A 22,959-nucleotide genomic window follows, 5' to 3' on the forward strand; every position below is an offset into this window, starting at 1 on the left:
TGTTAGGAGACCCTTATTCCCTCATTCCACAGTGGGTGGCGCTGTGGGTTAAACCACAGAGCCTAGGATCAGAAGGTTGGCGGTTCGAATCCCCGCGACGGGGTGAGCTCCCGTTGCTCAGTCCCTGCTCCTGCCAACCTAGCAGTTCAAAAGCACATCGAAGTGCAAGTAGATTAATAGGTACCACTCCAGTGGGAAGGTAAACAGTGTTTCCGTGTGCTGTTCTAGTTAGCCAGAAGCGGTTTAATCATGCTGGCCACATGACCCAGAAGCTGTATGCCAGCTCCCTCGGCCAGTAAAGCGAGATGAGCACCGCAACCCCAGAGTTGTCCACAATTGGACCTAACGGTCAGGGGTCCCTTTACCTTTACCTTTATTCCCTCCCCGTAGCTACTTTTCCCAGAGTGGTTTAGCAATCAGTCCTTTTGCACAGGAAGGCTAACTCAATGATCCCCATGTCTGAACGTACCCTTTATATTAGTGAATCCCACAAGTTAATTGAGCAGAATATACATACAGTGGTACCTCTGGTTAAGTACTTAATTCATTCTGGAGGTCCGTTCTTAACCTGAAACTGTTCTTAACCTGAAGCACCACTTTAGCTAATGGGGCGTCCTGCTGCCGCCGTGCTACCGGAGCATGATTTCTGTTCTCATCCTGAAGCAAAGGTCTTAACCCGAGGTACTATTTCTAGGTTAGCGGAGTCTGTAACCTGAAGCGTATATAACCCGAGGTACCACTGTATTCCCTTATGGCTACCCAGAACCTATTGCAACTCACCGCCTCTCACCCTCGGCCTTGTAAAATGCGAGGCACAGTGACGCCCATTAATGCAAAACTAAAAATACTTTGAAATACTTTATTGTCACATGTACAACTTGTATACAGTGAGATTACACAAGCACCCCCACTCAGCTCTCTTAGCCTTAATTCCCCTCATTTACTGACGCACACCCACCAAACCCAAAAGTCAGTTGTCCTGATGTTATCTTTTCATTCACATTTTCCAAGTAAGGTCTTCACTGAGATAAAGGCAGATTAGAAGACACTTTGCAAATCAGCACGGCAACTCCTTCCCACATTCACCTGGTAAGGAGCCCCACTGACCCCAGTGGAACTTGCTTTCAGGTAAACATTCATGTAACGGAATTGCATAAGTAGGGGGTCAGCGGGGCAAAGCATCTATTTTTCCGTTCTATTCTTGCACTGTAAAGTGTGTCGTGGGCAGCTGTGATGTTGGACACAAGAAAATGTTGCAAGATGAACCGTCTTTCAGGGCAGAACTGAAGATCGCAAGAAGCAAAACGAAAAACAAGTGTTGCTGCCAAACGAAAAACAAAATAAAAAAACCCACCAGCGTCTTAAGTTTCTTATTTCTCCTCCAAACCAGCTTGGATAACTTAACCTGTGTGCCCTCTTGGCTTCCTGACACTATGTCATATTTCCCTGCCCTACATCTTTGACATCCACTGGTGGGGGTGGCTGAAGCATGTAGCATACAGTGGTACCTCGGGTTACATACGCTTCAGGTTACAGACTCCACTAACCCAGAAATAGTGCTTCAGGTTAAGAACTTTGCTTCAGGATGAGAACAGAAATCGTGCTCCGGCGGTGCAGCGGCAGCAAGGAGGCCCCATTAGCTAAAGTGGTACCTCAGGTTAAGAACAGTTTCAGGTTAAGAACAGACCTCCAGAACGAATTAAGTACTTAACCCAAGGTGTCACTGTAATGGCTTAGTTAAGTGCACAAGGTCCCTGGCAAGATATTATTTTGCCCGACGTGGGGCTTGAACCCACAACCATGAGACTAATTATCTCATGTTGTTTTAGTCATGACCTCTGTTAAGGGTCAAGACAGATGTGCACTGGGACATCTCTGGTAAGGATGCCTTATGATTTTCAAAACTGTGTGTTTGTTTATTTCAGAGGTATACTTGAAACTTTAATGCAGGGGTGTCCAAACTTATTTCAAAGAGGGCTAGATTTGATGAAGTGAACATGCGTGAGGGCCAATTTTACCCCAGGACATATAATCACACGGGGCCCAGATTACAGTGGTAACTCGGGTTACCTACGCTTCAGGTTACATACACTTCAGGTTACACACTCCACTAACCCAGAAATAGTGCTTCAGGTTAAGAACTTTACTTCAGGATAAGAACAGAAATTGGGCTCCGGCGGTGCAGCAGCAGCAGGAGGGCCCATTAGCTAAAGTGGTGCTTCAGGTTAAGAACAGTTTCAGGTTAAGAACGGACCTCCAGAATGAATTAAGTACTTAACCTGAGGTACCACTGTAAATCTATCAGCGGGCCGGATCAGGCCCCCAAAACAGACTTTGGACATGCCTGCTTTAATGTAAAGGTAAAGGGACCCCTGACCATTAGGTCCAGTCGTGGCTGACTCTGGGGTTGCGGCGCTCATCTCGCTTTACTGGCCGAGGGAGCTGGCGTACAGCTTCTGGGTCATGTGGCCAGCATGACTAAGCCGCTTCTGGTGAACCAGAGCAGCGCACGGAAAGCCGTTTACATTTCCGCCGGAGTGGTACCTATTTATCTACTTGCACTTTGATATGCTTTTGAACTGATAGGTTGGCAGGAGCAGGGACTGAGCAACGGGAGCTCACCCCGTTGCGGAGATTCGAACCACTGACCTTCTGATTGGCAAGCCCTAGGCTCAGTGGTTTAGACCACAGCGCCATCCGCGTCCCCTAAAATTTAATGTATATGTGTGCATTAAAATTTACATCACACATGTTCTGCCACAGACTTATGGGAAGATTAACATACCCAACTCGTGTTTGGTTCTGGTCCAAACTGGACTCCTATAAAACTGCTATTATTGTTATCATCATCATCTTCATCTTAAACCCAGGAGTGTCTGACACCGTGGATTGCTTACATCTGGTTTGATGTTTACATTTGAGGAGTGTACATAAGAGAAGCTGGTCTCCTGACCTGAAGAGAAGCCTGAGAATGCAGATATATTACTGGGCTTGGCTTTAGGTGGAAAAGATGTAGTGGTCTCCTTAGGTTCCAGGAAAAGAGGAGTCCAATGCATGAGACATGCATAGCCCTTAAACCTCCAGTTGCACCGATTGTCCTGTAATAGGAGCACAATGAAGCGGATCTATAAATAACCACTCAAGTGTCCAGACGTTCATACCAAGATCGACTGCAGCTCTGAGCCCAGCCATGTCTTTCAAGGGGAGCGGGGCATCTATCACAGATACTAGCAAAGTCAAGATCTCATGTGACGGAAGTACAACCAGATTGCAACATAAGCAGAAGTGAAACAAAGTTCAAAAATTAGGCGCAACAGCTGAAAATCTAAAAATAATGGAGCAGGGCCTCAGGGAATTAATATGAGAAGCAAGAAAGCTAAGGTTCCATTTCTCTGGGTTGTATTAGCAAGGGTGCCACAATTCAAACAGAAATATATTAAATGTTATTAATTTAGTTCTACTCAAAGTTCTTGGAGCTAAGCCCAAGCACAAATCTTGACACAATTTATGGTTATTAAGGGACCAATTATTGCAATGTACTTGGGCCGTGGACTGCTATTCCAGTTGGCCAATTACATGCATCAAAAAGAGGAAAGGAAAGAAATAAAAGTAATGCAAAAACCAAAAAAAAGAGAGAACAACAGATTGTACAGATTTGCATGGAATTTGCATATGCAAATTAAAAATTTGTTTATATATATCCAAATTTAGAAGCAGTGTCTGCAATTTAAATAAAAACACACTGGTGGGCTTACCCCAATCTCAGAGTGGTGAGAGACTCCAGCCGTTCCAACACTTACTCAGGGCTTGGTTTCCTTGGAATGAAGGACAATGGAGACTGTGGCATCTTTAGGATATATGGTTTTATTTACACATATATACATAGCTGTCAACTTACAGATTTGAAAATAAGGGATCAGCAGCCAAAATAAGGGATTTTAGTCAACCAGCTGAAATACAAAGTTAAAAGGGACCAGGTAATTTTGGAGAGCAGAGCTAGTTTTTAGCCCTTTGTTTCCAGAGGTTGCTGCTCAAGACACCAGCTGATGAAACACTGTAATTAAATAACTACAAGCAGAACTACTTTTCGCGCAAAACAAAGTCCAAGCTACGAAGATGCTGCTGCAGTTCTGTATCTTTTCTGTCATGCTCCATCTGCAGCTCTCAGTTCCATCAGGCGGGGCGGGAGGAAGGGGGGCAGGAAATAGCGCCTGAAGTAAACCCACAGAGCAGACCATCTATGCTAGTCTACCACTACAAATGTATGGCAGAAGCGCTTGCGGTCCTTCCTCCGCTTTCCCCCTCAATGGTTAGCCTTTGGAACAGCTGCCCAGTGCCTCCGCCTCTGCCGCCTCCTCCTCTTTCTGAACTGCTTTCTCTATGGTTGCCCTCGCTCTCCTCTCAAGGCTCCTCGGCAATTCATAGGCCTTGCCAGGCTCCCCATCTCATCCGGGTCCTTCGGTGGCGCAGCCTAGTGGGAGCGGCGGCGGCAGGCAGAGGGGAGGCCCCAGGCAGAGACGCTCAGTTTGGCAGCCATGAGGAGGATGGCGGCGGAAGGGTCCGAGGATCCCGCCAGTCCTGGCAGGGAGGGGCTCCCAGGAGCCGAGACTGGTGAGAGGAGGCCAGAGGGGAACGGGCCAAGCAACACAGTTGCCTGGAGCCTCCCTCCTCCCTGGCCGGCAGGGAGGGAGGGAGAGGAGCTGCTTCCTTTGAAACCCGGGAAATTTAAAGGACATCATCAATAAGGGACAGCAGCGGGACACAGCGCTAGAATAAGGGAGTTTCCCGCCAAATAAGGGACGGTTGACAGCTATGCATATATGCAACCTGAGCATAGGGTGGAAGGGCTTGCAGCATTAGTACTCCAGCAGACCATGCTTCCCCATTAGATTCCTAGGGAGAGTCCCCCAAGCCACAGAATTGGATACCAGCACAAGGAATCAGAAGCCTTTCTGCCTTTCCAGCTTCCAGTCAACATGCAGACCAGCCCTGGCTATGGTTCTCCTACTTACACGATCATGTTGCCTTCATTCAGGTGATGTGCTGGGGAAAATGCCCACCCCCATTGACATTATCCCTTAGTTGTTTCCAGTGCTATTTTTCTAGTACTCACCATGAACACCTCCCTCGTTCTCCTAGAACGGAAATGGCACTCATCGGAGAGGTGCCAAAACTGAGTTCCTGTGAGTTCTCCTTGGAAAAAAGGGCCTGGTAGTTTCTATGGTAACATGGCCTCCTCTTTGGTCATGCAAATGGGGGTTCCTTAAGTTAGGGCCATCATCTTACAAAGAGACTGGTTTGACCAGTTCAAGAGGCTCCCTCTTGTACATTCCCCTTGCCACTGCCACCATTTTGTACATGCCAAACCAGATGGGCTTGTCCAATCCTCTTTTAATGCCATCCAAGTTGGTAGCCATCACTGCCTCTCGTGGTAGCAGATTCCCAGAGTTTCACTAAGCGTTGTGTGAAACAGTACTGTGCTTTCTTTTGTCTGTCTTGACCCTCCCAACACTCAGTTTCATTGTACAGTCATACCTCGGGTTACAGACCATAGCTGTCAACGTTTCCCTTTTTTAAAGGGAAATTCCCTTACTCTGAATAGGATTCCTCGCAAGAAAAGGGAAAAGTTGGCAGCTATGTTATAGATGCTTCGGGTTGCACACCGCACTGAACCCGGAAGTACTGGAACGGGTTACTTCCAGGTTTCAGCACTTGTTCAGAAGCACTAAATCGCACATTGAACATGCGCAAAAGTGCAAAATCATGACCTGCGCGTGCGCAGACACACCACTGCGGGTTGCAAACATGCTTCCTGCACGGATCATGTTTGCAACCCGAGCATCCACTGTACAGTGGTACCTCAGGTTACAGACGCCTCAGGTTACAAACACTTCAGGTTACAGGCTCCACTAACCCAGAAGTAGTACCTCGGGTTAAGAACTTTGCTTCAAGATGAGAACAGAAATCGCACGGCAGCAGCAGGAGGCCCCATTAGCTAAAGTGGTACCTCAGGTTAAGAACAGTTTCAGGTTAAGAACGGACCTCCAGAACGAATTAAGTTCTTAACCCGAGGTACCACTGTATATCCCTGAGTTGTACAACTCTGAGACAAGGAGCAAAACGTGTCCCTTTCCACTTTCTCTACAGCATGCCTCTTACTTGTCTTTTCACGAAACTAAAAAACCCCAGGTGCTGTAACCTTATCCTCATAGGTGAGGTACTCCACCCCTTTGATTATTCTGGTGGTCCTTTTCTGAAACTTTTCCATATAATCATATGAACACCCCTATTGTTTTCCCTCCCAAGTTATTGCCAAAAATGGTAGAATAGCATAGTGGCAAGTCAACCAAAGTTCACCCCACTCAATGCCAGTGTAGAATAATGTGCACCCAAAATATTCATTTGGTAATGAGATTGTGCTGGCTGAGACAGTTGAGATCTGCCCCAGCGTCCCCTTCTGTTCAGCCTCACCTGTATTTTTGAGTAAAAGGACACCAGTTCGCATTGTATTTATAGCAGGGTGTCTGGGACAGAAATAAAATAAAACCTGAGGCCTGCACGTGGAATCTGGGCATGTGTTTGAGAAAGAAACAGACTGCTGCAGTGACTGGTGTTTGGTAGCTACACAAATTCTCAGACGTGTTCCATAAGCTTATTGAAAAAAGGAACACAACCCTAGTCCCTTGTTGCGTGCTCATTTGGGACACTGATAAACTCCATACCCTTTTCTAATTCTGCAGCAACTCTGAGCAGGGTATAACTCGAGCTGGCCTACTGGCCCTCAACTGGGATATCCTGGAAGAAGCCATCCTGGCTTCTAACCACATCCTGAGATGTCCTATTCTGGCTCCTGCAATAGTTTGACCTTGAAAGATGCATGTTTTTTTGGGGGGGGGGCATGCTGTTTTGCAGTCACCTGGCTCCTATGAGAGCACGTCTCCCAAAGTCACGCAACCTGATTTTCTTCTGTAGGATATTGGAGGGCATAGATGTCAACGTTTCCCTTTTTTTAAGGGAAATTCCCTTATTCCGAATAGGATTCCTCACAAGAAAAGGGAAAAGTAGACAGCTATGTTGGAGGTTATGGATTTTTTAAAGCCATCTGGTAATATTCTAATGTGCAATTGGGAAATGAATGCATCCAGGTGTATTTATTTACTGCAGTCCATTATTTAGATTTCCTGTTCTATCCCAGCTCCAATGTCTGCAGCACAGCTTTGTCTCCTTTTATCAACATTTTTTTTTTTTTGTGAGGAGGCCTCATCTGAGAGGGCTGATGTTCCCTTTGGCCACCCAGGGAGCTTCGCAACTGAGCAAAGAAAATATGAGCAGACATCCTTTATTTTAGAGCATATTAATCATTTTGGAATAGTCGTGGATACCAACGATTAACTTAATGCATTCCCTTCTCCAATCAATAGGTGTCTGATGAATCCAGGAGCTCCATTTCAGAATTTTGCTTTGCTAAGGGTCCAAATTACATGCAACATTAGTAGGGATGTCAGAGAATTCGGACAAAAATGGAAACAGGAACAAAAATTGCTGATGTTAGCTTATTTGGTCCAGGACAAAAATCAACCCAGCAAATATGATTGGTGTCGTATGGTCAGAGACTTCCTCACTAGGGTTTTTTTCTGTAGCAATTATTTCCATGTTTGCATCATGTATCAGCATATGCACATGTTACTCTTAATTCAAACAAGCCCTGTAGCACACCATCTGCATGCAATATGTAATATCAGTAGGTGCAAGTATAACCTCCCTTAGGACAGGCCAAGGATCCTCAGATCCCAGCAGGGTCGTCATTCCATTAGAGGCAGACAGCCGTAATTAGAAAGTACCTTCTGTGGAAATTGGAGGTTGTCAGGGGAGCAGAGAGGCCTAAGGTGTCGAGCGAACGCAAATAGCAATAGCAAGCAATTTGAACATGTGGGTCAGAGTTCAGGTGGGGTTTGCGAGAGCAGGATCTGAATCAAAATGTCAGCCTCAAGCGTTCTTACAGTGCAAAACAAATGCAAAAGTCCAGGATGCAAATGTTGTCAAGGTGTGTTGCACCCCACAAATGGGTCTGATGCAATTAACTGCAAAAGTGTTTTAGGTTAAATATTGTATGTGATTTTTTCTTCTTCTGGCATACGGTGTATCTGTTTAATATAGCCTTGTAAGACCTTGTAAGATCTGTTTAATATAGCCTTGTAAGACATCACCTTGCCAACAAAGGTCGGTATAGTAAAAGCTATGGTTTTCCCAGTAGTGATATATGGAAGTGAGAGCTGGACCATAAAGAAGGCTGATCGCTGAAGAATTGATGCTTTTGAATTATGGTGCTGGATGAGATTCTTGAGAGTCCCATGGACAGAAGATCAAACCTCTCCATTCTGAAGGAAATCAGCCCTGAGTGCTTACTGGAAGGACAGATCATGAAGCTGAGGCTCCAATACTTTGGCCACCTCATGAGAAGAGAAGACTCCCTGAAAAAGACCCTGATGTTGGGAAAGATGGAGGGCACAAGGAGAAGGCGACGACAGAGGACGAGATGGTTGGACAGTGTTCTCAAAGCTACCAGCATGAGTTTGACCAAACTGCGGGAGGCAGTGGAAGACAGGAGTACCTGGCGTGCTCTGATCCATGGGGTCACGAAGAGTCGGACAAGAACTAAACGACACTAAACTAAACAACAACAACAACAAAGAGCACAATATTTGCTATCACCTCTCAACCTGTTTTTGGTAGCTTTCCCAAACACATATAAGTCACTTGTAGCATATCTACAGCCTTAGAAAAGAAAACTCCATTCTCATTCCCTTTACATACATACAAACAAATAACCAACCAACCAGCCAACCACTCTTATCTTTTTACCTTATGGAGAGAGAAGCAAAGATGCCACAAGACTTTGTAAAGTTACAAACCCATGTTTTAAAATGCATGGAAGTGACACGGGGATAGATTGCACCTTGAAGTTGGATTGGCTGGAGGAGATGCCTATCACCTGAACCATAAGAACATACAAACTGCCTGCTCTGAATTGAGAGGCATCTCTAACAGTTAGGTGTCTATGCACTTTATGGTTCCTCCTGAAGCCACACTGGCAATATGAAGTTCCTATAGGGATGTCTGGCATCACTTCAGACCCTGTGTTCATCTAGCCTGTCTACTCCATCTAGCCTAGCTCACCAAAGTCTCTGCTGGGTGAAGTCCTTTGGGTGAGCATGCCAGTGGAATGAAGCCCCAGACAGATAGCTAAGCTGGGTCACCCCAGAGCCCAGATTACCTGTCTTACAGAAGTCTTTGGTATCACGCCTAGCCCATGTGAAAGCAGATAGAAAAGAAGGGCGAAAAGGCTGTCTCACACATGTGTTTTCATCATTTGATGGTGACTGCAATGGTCTACAGAGCCATCTCATCAACTCAAACACAATGCTTTTTTCAGTGGACTCAGTAGACACATTACATCCCTTTCCTGGAATGAAAGCCACTGAAGGTTTAAGGTATTTCTTATATACACATAAATGTACAAGCTTAGCATCAGGTGGACCATCCACAGCATTAACAGTCTAGCTGATGCTGCTCCCCCGTTAAATTTCTAAGGAACCCCCAATGTCATAACACTGGATTCTCACAAAAGAGAAGAGTCCTCTGGCTTTTCAAGGACCAATCTGTTGACGCATTGATGACATCGCCTCCAGCCAATGGAGGAATAAAAGTCAGCAATGTCTAGGCAACACGATGACCATGTACATAAGCAATAGACAATCTTTATATAATTCCTTCAAACCATAACAAGTACAAAATGAAATCTTTAGTCTCAAAGTCTCTGAAAATCTTTAAATGAAGCGAGGTACCAGACTTTGTACGATGACAGACAAGCTGTGAAGCTTTGTGTATTCAGCAAAGATGATGTCCAACACTGAACAGTGATTCCGGATGTTGACTACTGTTTCGTAGAATTCTTCGTCAGCATGGTGGGAGGATATAGAATTGCTTCATAAACCCATCTATTTCCAATGAATGTATGTAAATGAAAATATCAAATGCTGTGGAACAGTGCTCATGTAATAATGTAGTCACTGCTCATGCCTCCTTCCAGAAGGATTTCTGACTGTTAGCTCCAAGGGCAACCGATTGCCAGTGCTTGGCCATCTCTTTAATTATGCCAAGGCTCCTCCCCGTCAGCAAAAGGAAATCTGCCAAGCTATGCTTCTCCAACCGGTTCAACATCTTCAGCGTTCTGTTTTCACAACCAGAATCTCATAGATGGGGGAGAGACCTCGCGAGTCATTTAGCCCAATCCACGCCTCCCACTTGGGATGCGGGTGGCGCTGTGGGTTAAACCACAGAGTCTAAGACTTGCCGATCAGAAGGTCGGTGGTTCGAATCCCCGTGATGGGGTGAGTTCCCGTTGCTCGGTCCCTGCTCCTGCCAACCTAGCACTTCGAAAGCACATCAAAGTGCAAATAGATAAATAGGTACCGCTCTGGCGGGAAGGTAAACGGCGTTTCCGTGCGCTGCTCTGGTTTGCCAGAAGTGGCTTAGTCATGCTGGCCACATGGCCCGGAAGCTGTACGCCGGCTCCCTTGGCCAATAAAGCAAGATGAGTGTCGCAACCCCAGAGTCGGTCACGACTGGAAGGGGTAAAGGGTAAAGGGACCCCTGACCAGGGGTCAGGGGTCCCTTTACCCTTTACCCCTCCCATTTCTTTACAATATCATTTCCATACTATTAGAACTTCCCTCCAGTGGATGCATCAAAAAAATTCAGAAGCATAGGACTTGACTTTACATCTCCACATAATCTAATAGCTAAACAAGGGTGAACGAAGAAGCGATAAAGCTTGTAGAAGTTACAGATTGTTTACAAGTTTCTAGAGTTACTAGTTTACTTCAAGTCCCTGTTGCTGCTTCCAGCAGGGCTTCTGCAAATGCCCCATCCTTCATCCATGTCTATTTTCGTATGTAAACACTTGCCAGAAAAACACCCTCTGGGCATGCTCAGTAGCGCTGTGTTCCGTTCACCTCGTTGTTGCAGCAGGCAACTGGAAAGTCACATGTCACAACACAGTAAAAAGTACACGGGCAACTATTCTTAGTCGAGGAATGTATACAGTGCCTCATTGCGGTACCTCATGAGCCAACCTTCAGAGAGCCTTGACAGTGCCTTGATACTAAACAAACCCTATGAATCTTTCACCAGCGAAAGAACAATCTCAAGCTCCTTTTTTTTAAAAAAAAAACAAAAGCAAATTTTAAAAAGTCTTCATATTCATGAGCCTAGCCATGGAAAGTTTCAGCAGAGAATAAACAAGCCAAAGCAGGGAAGGAATAAGGTAAACAGCTCTGCCATGATGTGAGAGATCTGGGAGACAGTTTTGCCTGCTGTGTGTTTTTACTGCTGCATTTAGGCCTTAACCAGCCATGCAAAGTATATGGCTTATATATATTGCATTTGTGGGGAAGGACCCGAATTGCTTTGTTTGTGACGCTCGTATGTTGCATGTCTGTTGGATTCATGTTGCATTTGTGGGGAACGGCCGTAGTTTAATCATGGCGCATCTGCTCTGCATTGCAGAAGCTCTCAGGTTTAATCTCCAGCACCTCCAGGTACGACTTGGACAGAGATATACTTGAAACTCTGGAAAGCCACCAGCAGTCACTGTAGGCAATACTGGCCCAGGCAATACTAGGATCATAGAACTGACCTAGATAGACCATTGGTCTGACTGGGTATAAAACAGCTTCCTCTGTTGCTATTAGAAGGAGGCTACAGTGGTGGTTTGCAAAGTTATCTGCCAGCTATCCTCCTCTCCCTAGGACAGCAGATAACTTATATTATTTACCCCCGCTTCCCCCCACCCCCAGCACTATAAGCTAAAACAGTGGCTCTTTCTAAAAAAGAGATAAAACTTTGCATCCCTTTTTTCCAGTGATGTCTTGCTTGTGTACCAATATGTGATGCTGTGGGAGTAGGGGAAAATGCTCCAGCAGACTTTTGCATACACCAAGGAAAGCAGAGAGAATCTACTGCTCTTATTCTTGGTGGATATGAAAGCAAAAGCAACTGGGGAATAAATAAATATATCATTCCCCCCACCCCCTACAGATTTCTAGACTCGAGGAGTTTAGTTTGTTATGTCGTGCTGCCAGAATTGCATTCTTTGGGAATGACTAATATTGACATGGGGCTGAGGGGTTTGAGATGGAAGATACTAAACTGTAAGTGCTTCATGGGAATGATAGGCAAACATGCATTTGTTAAGAGATACTTATCATGAAGAAATTGTTTGATTCAGGCTTTGTGCTTGAGCCACTAATTGTCCCCATTGTCTTGTAATGCATGTTTATTTTTTGTATTATTATTATTCTACTCTGTCAGAAATAACCCCAGGTAACCCCAGACTTCCAGCCTGCCTGCTTGGTTTTATAAAACAAGATGTTCTGTGATGTTTCCTTCACCTACTTGGCCTTATATTGGTGAATGAAGCTAGCTTTTCCATTTCTGCTCTAGATGGACAATGTTTAAATGGACCATTTGATTGTGATCTATCAAGTCAAGGAGGCTGATGAACCACCAATGAGAATTCTTGTTTGGCCAGTACTGATATCTCTCTGATTCCACTATGGAAGAGAATTGCACACAAGACCGACTCTTCAAAGATCAGGATTTCTCCTCTGAGCTGCTAAAGCAGCTCAACGTTTTACGGAAGAACAGAATCCTAACTGACGTTGTCCTGTGTACGGGTGACACAGAAATCCCTTGCCATAGGAATGTACTTGCCTCAAGTAGCCCCTACTTCAAGGCAATGTTCTGCAACAACTTCAAAGAGAGTGGCCAGGAAAAAGTCAGCCTCAGAGACATTGACTCAAACATTCTTCATTGCATCATTGTCTACGTTTACACAGGAGAGATTCTAATGACAGTGGAGAATATTTTGTATCTAATGGAAACTGCTTCCATGCTCCAGTACATGAAGCTATTTGAGGCCTGTTCAGCCTACCTCCAGGACCAACTTGCTCCAGATAACTGCCTCAGTCTGATTCGGCTCTCAGAGATCTTGCACTGTGATAAACTCAAGAAGAAAGCCAAAGCAATGGCTCTGAAGTGTTTCCCTGAAGTAGCCATCTCTGAAGACCTGAAAGAACTCTGTGTTTTGGAGTTGATAGACTATCTTGGAGATGATGAGCTTTGTGGAGAGGAGGAACAAGTTTTTGAGGCTCTCATGGTTTGGGTGAGGCATGATCCCCAGGCACGGCAAAGCTATATCCAAGACTTGTTCAAGAAAGTAAGGCTTCAGTACGTCCATCCAACATTTTTCTTCCACTTCATTGCCAACGATTCTCTCATTCAGTCGTCCCCAGCATGTAGAAATATCCTGGAACTGGCCCAAAAGCAGATGTTTTCTCTGTATAGCACCAGTGCTCCAGATATCAAACCTATGTGGCACGTTCCTCGGCGATATTCATGCCGGGAATTCCTCCTCCTGGTTGGTGGCCGGAAAGACAACCAACAGACAACGAGGGATGTCTTGCTGTATGACGAGAAGACGAACCAATGGTTGAGCCTTGCCAAATACCCAACACGGCTCTACAAGGCCTCTGTAGTGAGCGTCCACAGTAATGTTTATCTCCTTGGAGGCATTCCCATTGGCAATGGGAAGAACCAAGTCAGTGACAATGTTTATATCTTCTCACTCAAACTTAACCAGTGGAGGCTAGTGGAGCCCATGTTAGTTCGGCGCTATTCCCACAGGAGCATTGCCTATAAAAACTATATTTTTGCCATTGGGGGCATTGGAGAAAACCAGGAGATCCTAAATTCCATGGAAAGATATGACAGTATCTACAATGTTTGGGAGCACATGGCAAACATGCCTGTTGCCGTTCTTCATCCTGCTGTGTCTTCCAAAGACCAAAGAATCTATCTCTTTGGAGGGGAAGACACGATGCAAAACCCTGTCCGGCTAATACAGGTAACTCCCAATCTTCAACCATCTCACCTTCAAGATGCCAGTTGTCCTCTTTAGAGATAATGTTTAGCATACACAGACATGATTTCAGGCTTTTGAATCCATTGGATCTGACCACACGTGGCTGCTCTTATGTTCTACAAAGTAATGAATGACTTGTGCCCCGACTCAGCTGTCAATATAAAATTCTATCTGTTATCTTGATGATTTATCATGAATTCCATGCTGTAGTTCAGGAGTGGCCAATACAGTGTCCTCCAGATACTGTAGGAATACAACTCCCATCATCCCCTGACCACTTTGGGTCATGCTTGCTTTAGGAGCTGTTGTCCAACAGAATTTGGAGGGTACCGCTGCTGTAAACACTCAAATGCACTTGCTAAGCAGAAACTGTCTTCCCTAGAAAACTACATGCTTATTCATTTCTGTTTACACATGCAATTAATTCATTAATAAGAGTTTAACAAACGTCCACAATGACACTTTGCAAAGTCTTTGTTCTTAAGGAGGCCTACCAAGAAGGCTTGCATCATTTAGCAGCATGTAGTTCAGGGTGTATATTTGTTGATGTGAACATAAGCCTGACATTTTGAATGTCCCAGGCAGGCAGGCCAACTGCCAATCAAAGGCTCGAGTCCAAAGACATCTGTGCGGTCCGCAAAACATTGCTAGACATGGCAGGCCATGCAAATTGCACATGTGTCTCAGAAGTCCTCTAGCCACTTTAGCAAGACAAACCTGAATCTCAGACATTAGAGGAAGCTCTAATGCATCTTTACCATGCAGAAGGTCTCAGGTTCACTTCCTGGCATCTCCAGGGAAATCTGGGAACGCCCCCTGTATGAAATCCTGGAGAGAGTGTATAGAGAAATCTGAGTTAGATGAACCAATCATCTGACTCAGTAAAAGGCAGCTTCCTGTTTTTCCATGTATGGGGAAAGATGTCTCTACCAACAACGAAATGTAAGCCGGGAGGAGGAGCAAGAGGGAATGCCACCATTGCCACCAAAGCAGGAGGGATAGCAGAGGGAGATGAAGGCAATGGGATTCCCAAAATAGTGATTTGCTCCACATCCCCAATGGAATGGTTCTTCCAAGGACTGTTCAGTGTTCAATGGTTGTGGTTGCTGTGAACAGTCACCCTCCCTTTCAGAAATGAAATCGGGGCGTGCAATCAAAGATGCTCTTTTTAGATCTAATCCCAGAAATCTCATTTATGTCTTGGGTGTTCCTCAGGTATATCATGTGTCCAGGAACATGTGGTTCCGGATGGAGACCAGAATGGTGAAGAACGTCTGCGCACCAGCAGTTGTGATTGGAGACCGGATTTTTATTGTTGGAGGTAATTTGTTTAAGTGCTCTTAGACTGTTTTCACAACGCAGGTGCTCAAGGATGAGAGTGGGTAACCTAAGGTCCTAAACGATGCTGATGACCACAACGCCTTGGCCATTGGCTCTGCTGGCTGAGGCTGATGGGATTTAGAGTCTGACTGTATCCCACCGCTGGCCCCAACACTGCTCTATTTCTTCTTTACTGCGTGCCATTGCGGTATGCAATTCCTTTCCCCAAGTGGTCACGCAGCCAAGTCTGTGTGTGGACATTGTGAAGTGCCTTGGAGCTTATTGCTTGAAACCTTCAAGGCAGAAAAGGGGCTATTTCAGTGGTTGATGCCAAAGTCCCTCTCCCTTGCCTCCTGCCATAGTAGAACTACAGTCTATCCTCTCCTTATTTTTACAGTCTTCTGTGTCGGGATTATAAACATGCCAAGAAGGAATAAAGCAGAACACGTCATGGAAAAACCCACCCCACACTAGATTTTGCTGCATGCTTCCATAGACTTAAGAACTTGATGTTTTTGTCCATGTACAAAAACTAGTTTTATATTCCACCTGTAATTCCATTCAGAGGTAGACCCTAGTTGTTATTAACTGAACAGATCTGAAGATAAGTGGATGGCAGGAGGTTTATGGAAGGAAAGTTAATGTTTCCTTCTCTCCCTCCCCTGGCAATTGTTTTACACAACTGTGCATATTAGGGCAAAACTGCAGACAAAGGTATGTGCACATTAGGATAAATTTACACTAAAATGCTAAAGAATTTTAAAATAAAATTGGAAACTAGTGTGGAAATGTGGAGAACAGAATTTAAGATTGAGAAACAGGGAGAAACCGGAATTGACAGATTCACCCATCCCAAACTCTGTGTGGTCATTTTGCAGGGGTTCTGTGGTGCATGGATTAGACTTCGGCCTTGAGATTCAACCCTAGCTACATAACCCTGAGGAAAAAGCCTTTCCGGAGGATTGTGGGTCCCTTCTGAACAATATGGGAATGATAGAGGGGGCTGCTGAAAGAAGGGAAAACCATCCCCTAATCAGTTGTCAGCTGGTCTGATTTTGAATGATTGCTCTCTCCAACCTAAGCCTCCCCCACCTTACTGCCTGAATAAGGCTTTTTTTGTGCATGCTTTTTCCTTTATGAAATTTATGTCTGTGTTGGAAAACAAAAACGTATGAAACAGCTTGGTATGAGAGAAAACGAGGAGCTCAAAATGGGAACGCAGCAGAGATGAGAAAAGGAAGATTTTTCAAAAAAACAACGCTTTCAAATGTATTTTATTCTGAATCTTTTGCCAATGATTCAACTGACAAGCTTAAGCCGTAAGCTTTTTTGGGGGGTTTACTTAACAAAGCACACAAACATTTCGTCTAATTTCAAACATAATTCATTCTCTTTTAAAGTGGAGAGATTTACTACCGATAAGTTTTCATTTACCAAGTAAGTATGCCATAACATCATCCAGTTGTTCTTGGCTTATCAGCAACTGGAACTGAAAAATCACAATGATAACAAACACATTCCTTAAAAGGGGGGGGGGGCAGCCAGTATATTTCAAGTATTCATTGCACAATACACATCAAACAAAGCTGGGTTCATTGGCTCAAGTAATGGGATTCTTGCTTTTAATTAAATGGTGCTTTCTTTTTTGATGTTATCACCTACTGCAGTTGTGTCTAAACCTACATTGGTTCTGAGTTGAACCACTAAGTGATAAAACATAGTTGTTTGAAAGGAGAAGAATATAGCAAAAAGAGAGCTTTCCAAAGCTCGTTTTCAAGTTCTCAGAACTGAGCTATCTAGCAACTCAGATTTACCAACAACACCTTAATATTTATTAGATTTCTGTCATCTTCAGGGTAGGAAAGGGAAGTTCCTCCATACTTTTGCCTACTTCCTGCTCCCCAAAAAACCACAACCTTACAAGCTGTGACGATTTGCTATGCAGTAGGCAAAAACCAAATGGCAATCTGCCAAATGGACAAAATTTCTACCAGGCCCCTGCCCCAAAAGCAGGCCACCCCATGACAGGCATAGCAATGTCAAACGCAACAGCCCTAAATTAGGGAGGGTGGGCATGTGATCCGATGCACGCAGCAAAAGAGACTGGAAAAAGCTGCGTGCCAAGAATATATAACCTTTGGGCCAACCCTCTAAATGGTAACATCAAAATCTCCCCAACAACCCAAATTGGCCCAATCACAGTCATGGCCATCCAAATGGTCCCGCCCAGTAACCAAGAGGGGGGTGTCCTGTTAGACCCCACCGCAACACGTTCTCTCCATGAAGGAGAACACGCTTTGCCATCCCATCAACCATTCTTCCTTTGAGGGCATTCTCTCCTTCCGTTTCCGTGCACAGAGAATCCTTGCCACTAACAGCGTCTTAAATGTCTGGTGTGCATGTGACCATAGTCAAAAGGGACAGAGCTATTCACACAAATGTTTTGCCACGTGGAGCAGCTCTCACAAGCGCTGCAGTATCTGTGCCACAAGTGTGTTCCAGGCCCGGGTTTCAAATATTTTGGAATTAACAATCACCAGCACTTCTAACTCTGAAACCGCCTCTTTACGCATTCAATGCAAAGGATTTTTGCAAAATTCATAATTGTCTGGTGTGTTTCTTTCTTCCCCCCCTCCACCCCCCTCCAGGGTACACCAGACGAGTGATTGCTTATGATACGAAGGCTAATAAATTTGTGAAATGTGCAGACATGAAAGACAGGAGGATGCATCACGGCGCTGCGGCGATAAATGAGAAGCTGTATCTGACCGGTGGTCGCTGCCTTACCTTTGACAATGAAATCAAAGACTCCGATTCGCTCGAGTGCTACGACCCCAAGACAGACACCTGGGCTTCAAAGGGGCACCTGCCCCACAGACTCTTTGACCATGGGTGTCTGGCGCTCCAATGTGTGCCTTATGCCAACCTCTTGTGAGAGGAGGGCTGAGGGAAATGGGCATTGTCCTCTTCAACTTGAAGGCCCACGTTGCTCTCTGCGTAGAGAAGGCTGGTAGACTCTTGCCAGGAAAACCACCAAAATGGACAAACAAATAAGGTGGAGACCTTAGGGTTTCAGTTCCTGGTTTGGACTCCCATTCCCCACTATATCTTGAGGTAAAAGTGACATAGTGGCAGATTTTGAGTTTGATGAAATGTCTGTTGTGCATAATGTTTGGAGCTTCTTGTGGGTGGTTGGATGGTTGGTTGGTTTACCGTGAGGGATATAATTTGGATTTTTTTGCCTAAAAGACCAGAATGTACCATCTCCTCTTTCCTGCCCTCTGAGGGACTTTCCTCACAACCTCAACAGGCCCTTGAGGGAAGTTGTGACGCAGATCAAGATCAAGTATTTGCTTCTAACAGGTCTTCCAAGCAACCCCATCCAGACAACAGCGACTGTTGATTCTTTTTTCTGGTTTTCATGTGTATATCTAAAGTGTTCACTGTTCCTGTTTTCTTAGAAGCTGTGTCTCTTGACAATTGAAGAATCTGTCCAATTCTATGGTGCATCATAAAAGCAGCAATGGATTGTGGGAAGGTTCCGCACAGTTTGGCAGGGCTTAGTGGCACCCAGAAGTACGGCATTATGGTTGGACGACTGCGAACCATGGATGAACTCCAAAGCAGTAGAAGGTGCCAGTGGGCCATGACATGAAACACAGGAAGTAGCTGCCTCAGGCCGGGTCAGACTGTTAGCCTATATAGCTTAGCATTTCCTACACTGACTGGCAGGAGTTCTCCAGTGTTTCAGGCAGTCCTACCAGAAGATGCTGAGGATTGAACCAAAGCAGATGGTCTACTACTGAACTGCAGCCCTTTCCCAAAGTAGGGAGCAGGCCCCAGGTGGGAATGGGATGATAGCTTGAGATCAGCCTCAGAAAAATGGCGGAAGGTCACCTAAGCTTAAAGAAATGAAGTTGGAGTGTATCAGGAACCAGTTGGGCTATGCTGTCACATCAGGGCCTCATTAACCCCACGGAAGGCATTTCAGTCTTCTTCCCATTCTATTTCCTCACACTTCTATCTCTTTCTGTCCTGTGAACCCCTTTGTGTGTTGTTCAAGATTTTCACTGTAATCCTCGCCAGGAGCTTTTGACGGTGTGTGTGTGTGTGTGTGTGTGTGTTATGCCTGTGTTCATTTAACTTCAGGAGTGAGGATGGTTCCAAGGGCAGCATTTTCCCCTTTGTATTATTTTAATGCATTTCTCATTTCCCTTTGATTAAACAGACCTGACAAGATTACGAAAGAAACCAGTGCAAAGATAAATAAGTGCCCCAGTTTTTTGCCTGTTCCCCTCTCTCCTCGTCTGGTTTCAAAACCCACCCGGTTCAACAGAAAGGGATTTGTGTGCCACACCATTTTTTATTTTATTTTTGAGGAAAAACAAGTATGAATGGGACAGTCAGCTGATCTGTCACTATTGCTTAGCATTCAGTTCCTACAGCACAAAGTTCTAGCCTAGCAAGATGCCACGGGTGGTTTCCACTCAACATCTGGAGGTCTTTGGAGGTACAGAGTGCACCATTGGCCCCTGTCCACATGAAGCCTCTGGATTGGCCAGACCTGGTATAAATATACAGGGGCATAGCATGGCGGAGGGCATCCGGTGTTAAGTTGTGGGTGAACATATCAGACGACACAGCGATTCTTCAAATAGCTCTTGTTTATTCAGAGGCCAGAACAGAACTGACTGAAGGGCTCAGTCAGCCTGCTTATATAGAGCTCCAATACAACGTTAATGTAGCAACTTTCTAAAACTATCTAATCACTGAACGTCACTTTCGATCCTTCATTTGCATAACTATCTACAGTATCCCCCTGCTGGCCCAGGGTGAGAACTTCAGTACATAACATCCGGGGCAATTGCCCGGGACAAAAAAAAAAATATTAGGGACTCGCCTCTTCAGTTGCCATCCCAACTGGAGGCACTTCCTTTCCTGCCTGCACAGCTCACCTGAGCAGCATGCCAAGCAGGAGTTGAGAGAGGGAGGGCGCTTGCATCCATTGGCCATGTGGCATCCACAATCCATGGGGGAGGCAGGCGGACAGCGAGAGTCGTGGCAGTGGCAGTGCCCCAGCCTCAGGAGGCGGGCATACATGTCCAACCACTGTGCCACAGCTCTGTGCTGCAGCAGCAGCAGCAGCGCCACATGGAGGTGCCAGTTAGGGGCGCAATACTTGCCTTGCCCTTCTTTAGTTAGTATACCTATCTATAGTAACAGTATAGTTCCTTGCTGAAGTGTAGGTGGGTTCCCATGAGGCAAGACACAGTGATAACAGCAAGAACCTTTACTGAACTACAGTCATACCTCATGTTATGTCCGCTTCATGTTACTTTCTTTCAGGTTACATCCCGCGGTGACCCGGAAGTACTGGAAAGGGTTACTTCTGCGTTTCGCCGCTCACACATGTGCAGAAGTGCAAAATGACGTTACACGCATGTGCAGAAGTGGCAAATCGCAACCCGCTCTTTTCATGTTGCGAATGGGCCTCTGGAACGGATCCCGTTCTCAACCAGAGATACCACTGTACATATCTGGGACAAAGCAACTGCTTATATGCATTCCTGAAAGCCTGAGCCACTCCCACTCCCTGTGTGATTGGCTGTCTAAACTTCCAAGCTGCGAATCACGACTCAGAGTTCCAAGGGCCAATGGCAGAGGCCCAAATCCTGAAATGTTCTGTGATTGGATGTCATGTATCAAATCAGGCAATCTCAGGCAAACACAGACCACTGAATACATAACACTTGCTATGCATAAAGCTCAGCCTTTGCCATGAAGAACATGCCCTTCAGGCCTGGACATGAGAGAGAGAGAGAGAGAGAGAGAGAGAGAGAGAGAGAGAGATGGGTTGAAATTAAATAGTTTACTGATACTTCTGAATAGTTTAATTGTGAATATTGTTGTTGGTTTTAAAACTTTTTTATTGTACATCACCTTGGGAAGGTATTTTTATTTCTATTTTAAAAGGCAACCAATAAGTTCCTTAAAATAATAATAATAATAATAATAATAGTAATAATAATAATAATAATAATAATAATTGATTCTGCAGATGAAACAAGGGACCTACTTTGCATTCTAGCATGCCTATTCCCAAACCAAAGGCTGCATTTCTGAAAACACCACTTTGTCTGCCGTATTCCGCAATCATTTCTTCACTTATTGAAAAGCCAGGTTGGTGTTTGTAAAGACAGGTGTGAGGGCAAGCAAGGAAAGAGATCACTGACAGGTTGCAATTCTGTGCCCATTTAATTTCTGGGAATAAGTTCCACTGCCTCTCCCATGGACTAACATAGGCAGAAGAAGCTGTGCAAACTTTATTCTGTGGGAAGGCAGTGCTTGGGAAGCTGGCCAGTCAAATGACAGCCTAGGAAACCTTGCCAGCAGTTTGAGGCAAACCGACTCTGTCCTTTGATTCATATACAGGCCAAGGCCAGGGCCAGAACTTGTGGAAAGCCATTAAAGGTAAAGCAAAAAAAGAAGGTTCTGGGGAAAGATGCTCAAAATATGAGAATAAGGCGGGCTAGAATCCTACACCAGAATACACCGTGGGCATCACTGGCGAATGGGTGCTGTGAGGGATCTTGTCAATATCCAGTAACACTAGGGAAGGGGCAGAAAGGTAACTCTGTTCACATTTAAAAGCAAACCTCTGCTCTTCCTGAAACTATGTGAACTGAAAAACAGCCGTCCTTTGAAATTTGCACTTTGAAATCTGAATGTTTTGCAGCACAGTTCTCCAGCTCAGGAATGTGTACCAAAATACTAGGTATCTGTGTATCTGAAGAAGTGTGCATGCACACGAAAGCTCATACCAAGAACTAACTTAGTTGGTCTTTAAGGTGCTACTGGAAGGAATTTTTTTTGTTTTGACTATGGCAGACCAACACGGCTACCTATCTGTAACCAAAATACTAGGGTAAAACATGCACCAAAATACATATTTTGGTGAATGTTACATACACAAATGCATTATATTGGAGGGAGAAATGCTTTGCGAAAATGTGCATTTTAGGCAAGAAATGCATACAAAAATGTACATATTGGGCACTAAAATGCTGTTTGTTTGTTTTAAATGCAAACTGATGTGGAGAACTGAACTTAAGGCTGGACAAATGAGAAACTGAGAAAAACCAAAACTGGCAGATTCGCCCATTACTAGTACCTACCTAGTGGGTGCTTTGGAGTGGGAGGGGCAGGGAAGCGGTGGGCTTAATCAGGCCAGCTTGGGTGCTGAATTAGACCAACTCTCCCTTAGCCACCTCCACTGAGTAGGAAGAAACAGGGGGGTGGGGGGAGAGAGAAACACGGCTGCTTTGTGTTGTTATGACACATGTCTACAGGGCCCTGAAAACATTTAAAAGCACAGCGAGTGTTATGCTGTTGGGTATGGGAATATTTACCAGCCGAGGCTCAAGTTCCAAGAGGCTAAGTAACAAAACATCATGGGATACAGATCCTGCAATCCGAAGGAAATAAGAGCATCAGTCTTAACCCCACAAGCCAGGATGAGCCAAGTGTAGCCAAGGGATCAAGGGCAACATCCACAGTGAAATGTGTTTAGTTTAGATGGATGGGGAAGAAGAAGAAGAAGAAGAAGAAGAAGAAGAAGAAGAAGAAGAAGAAGAAGAAGAAGAAGAAGAAGAAGA

The 22,959-nt window shown here is 45.0% G+C and overlaps 1 protein-coding gene across 3 annotated transcripts; it reads left to right on the forward strand.

Moving 5' to 3' along the window:
• Nucleotides 1-11,096: 11,096 nt before the first annotated feature.
• Nucleotides 11,097-18,804, forward strand: KLHL38 (kelch like family member 38). 3 transcript variants are annotated; one of them, XM_083749203.1, is made up of 4 exons: nucleotides 11,097-11,326; nucleotides 12,505-13,966; nucleotides 15,200-15,305; nucleotides 17,953-18,804. In XM_083749203.1, exons 2-4 carry the CDS (start codon nucleotides 12,617-12,619, stop codon nucleotides 18,237-18,239), a joined length of 1,743 nt encoding a protein of 580 aa, XP_083605329.1. In that variant the 5' UTR covers nucleotides 11,097-11,326; nucleotides 12,505-12,616; the 3' UTR covers nucleotides 18,240-18,804. The 3 variants fall into 3 exon arrangements, with proteins under 3 accessions (XP_083605329.1, XP_083605331.1, XP_083605330.1); XM_083749205.1 differs by lacking the exon at nucleotides 17,953-18,804 and adding an exon at nucleotides 15,702-15,962 and having other exon boundaries at nucleotides 11,112-11,326; XM_083749204.1 differs by lacking the exon at nucleotides 11,097-11,326 and adding an exon at nucleotides 11,344-12,384 and having other exon boundaries at nucleotides 12,430-13,966.
• The last annotated feature ends 4,155 nt before the right edge of the window (nucleotides 18,805-22,959 follow it).

Source organism: Podarcis gaigeae (genome assembly GCF_964106915.1).
Source record: "Podarcis gaigeae genome assembly, chromosome: 7".
Lineage (NCBI taxonomy): Eukaryota > Metazoa > Chordata > Lepidosauria > Squamata > Lacertidae > Podarcis > Podarcis gaigeae.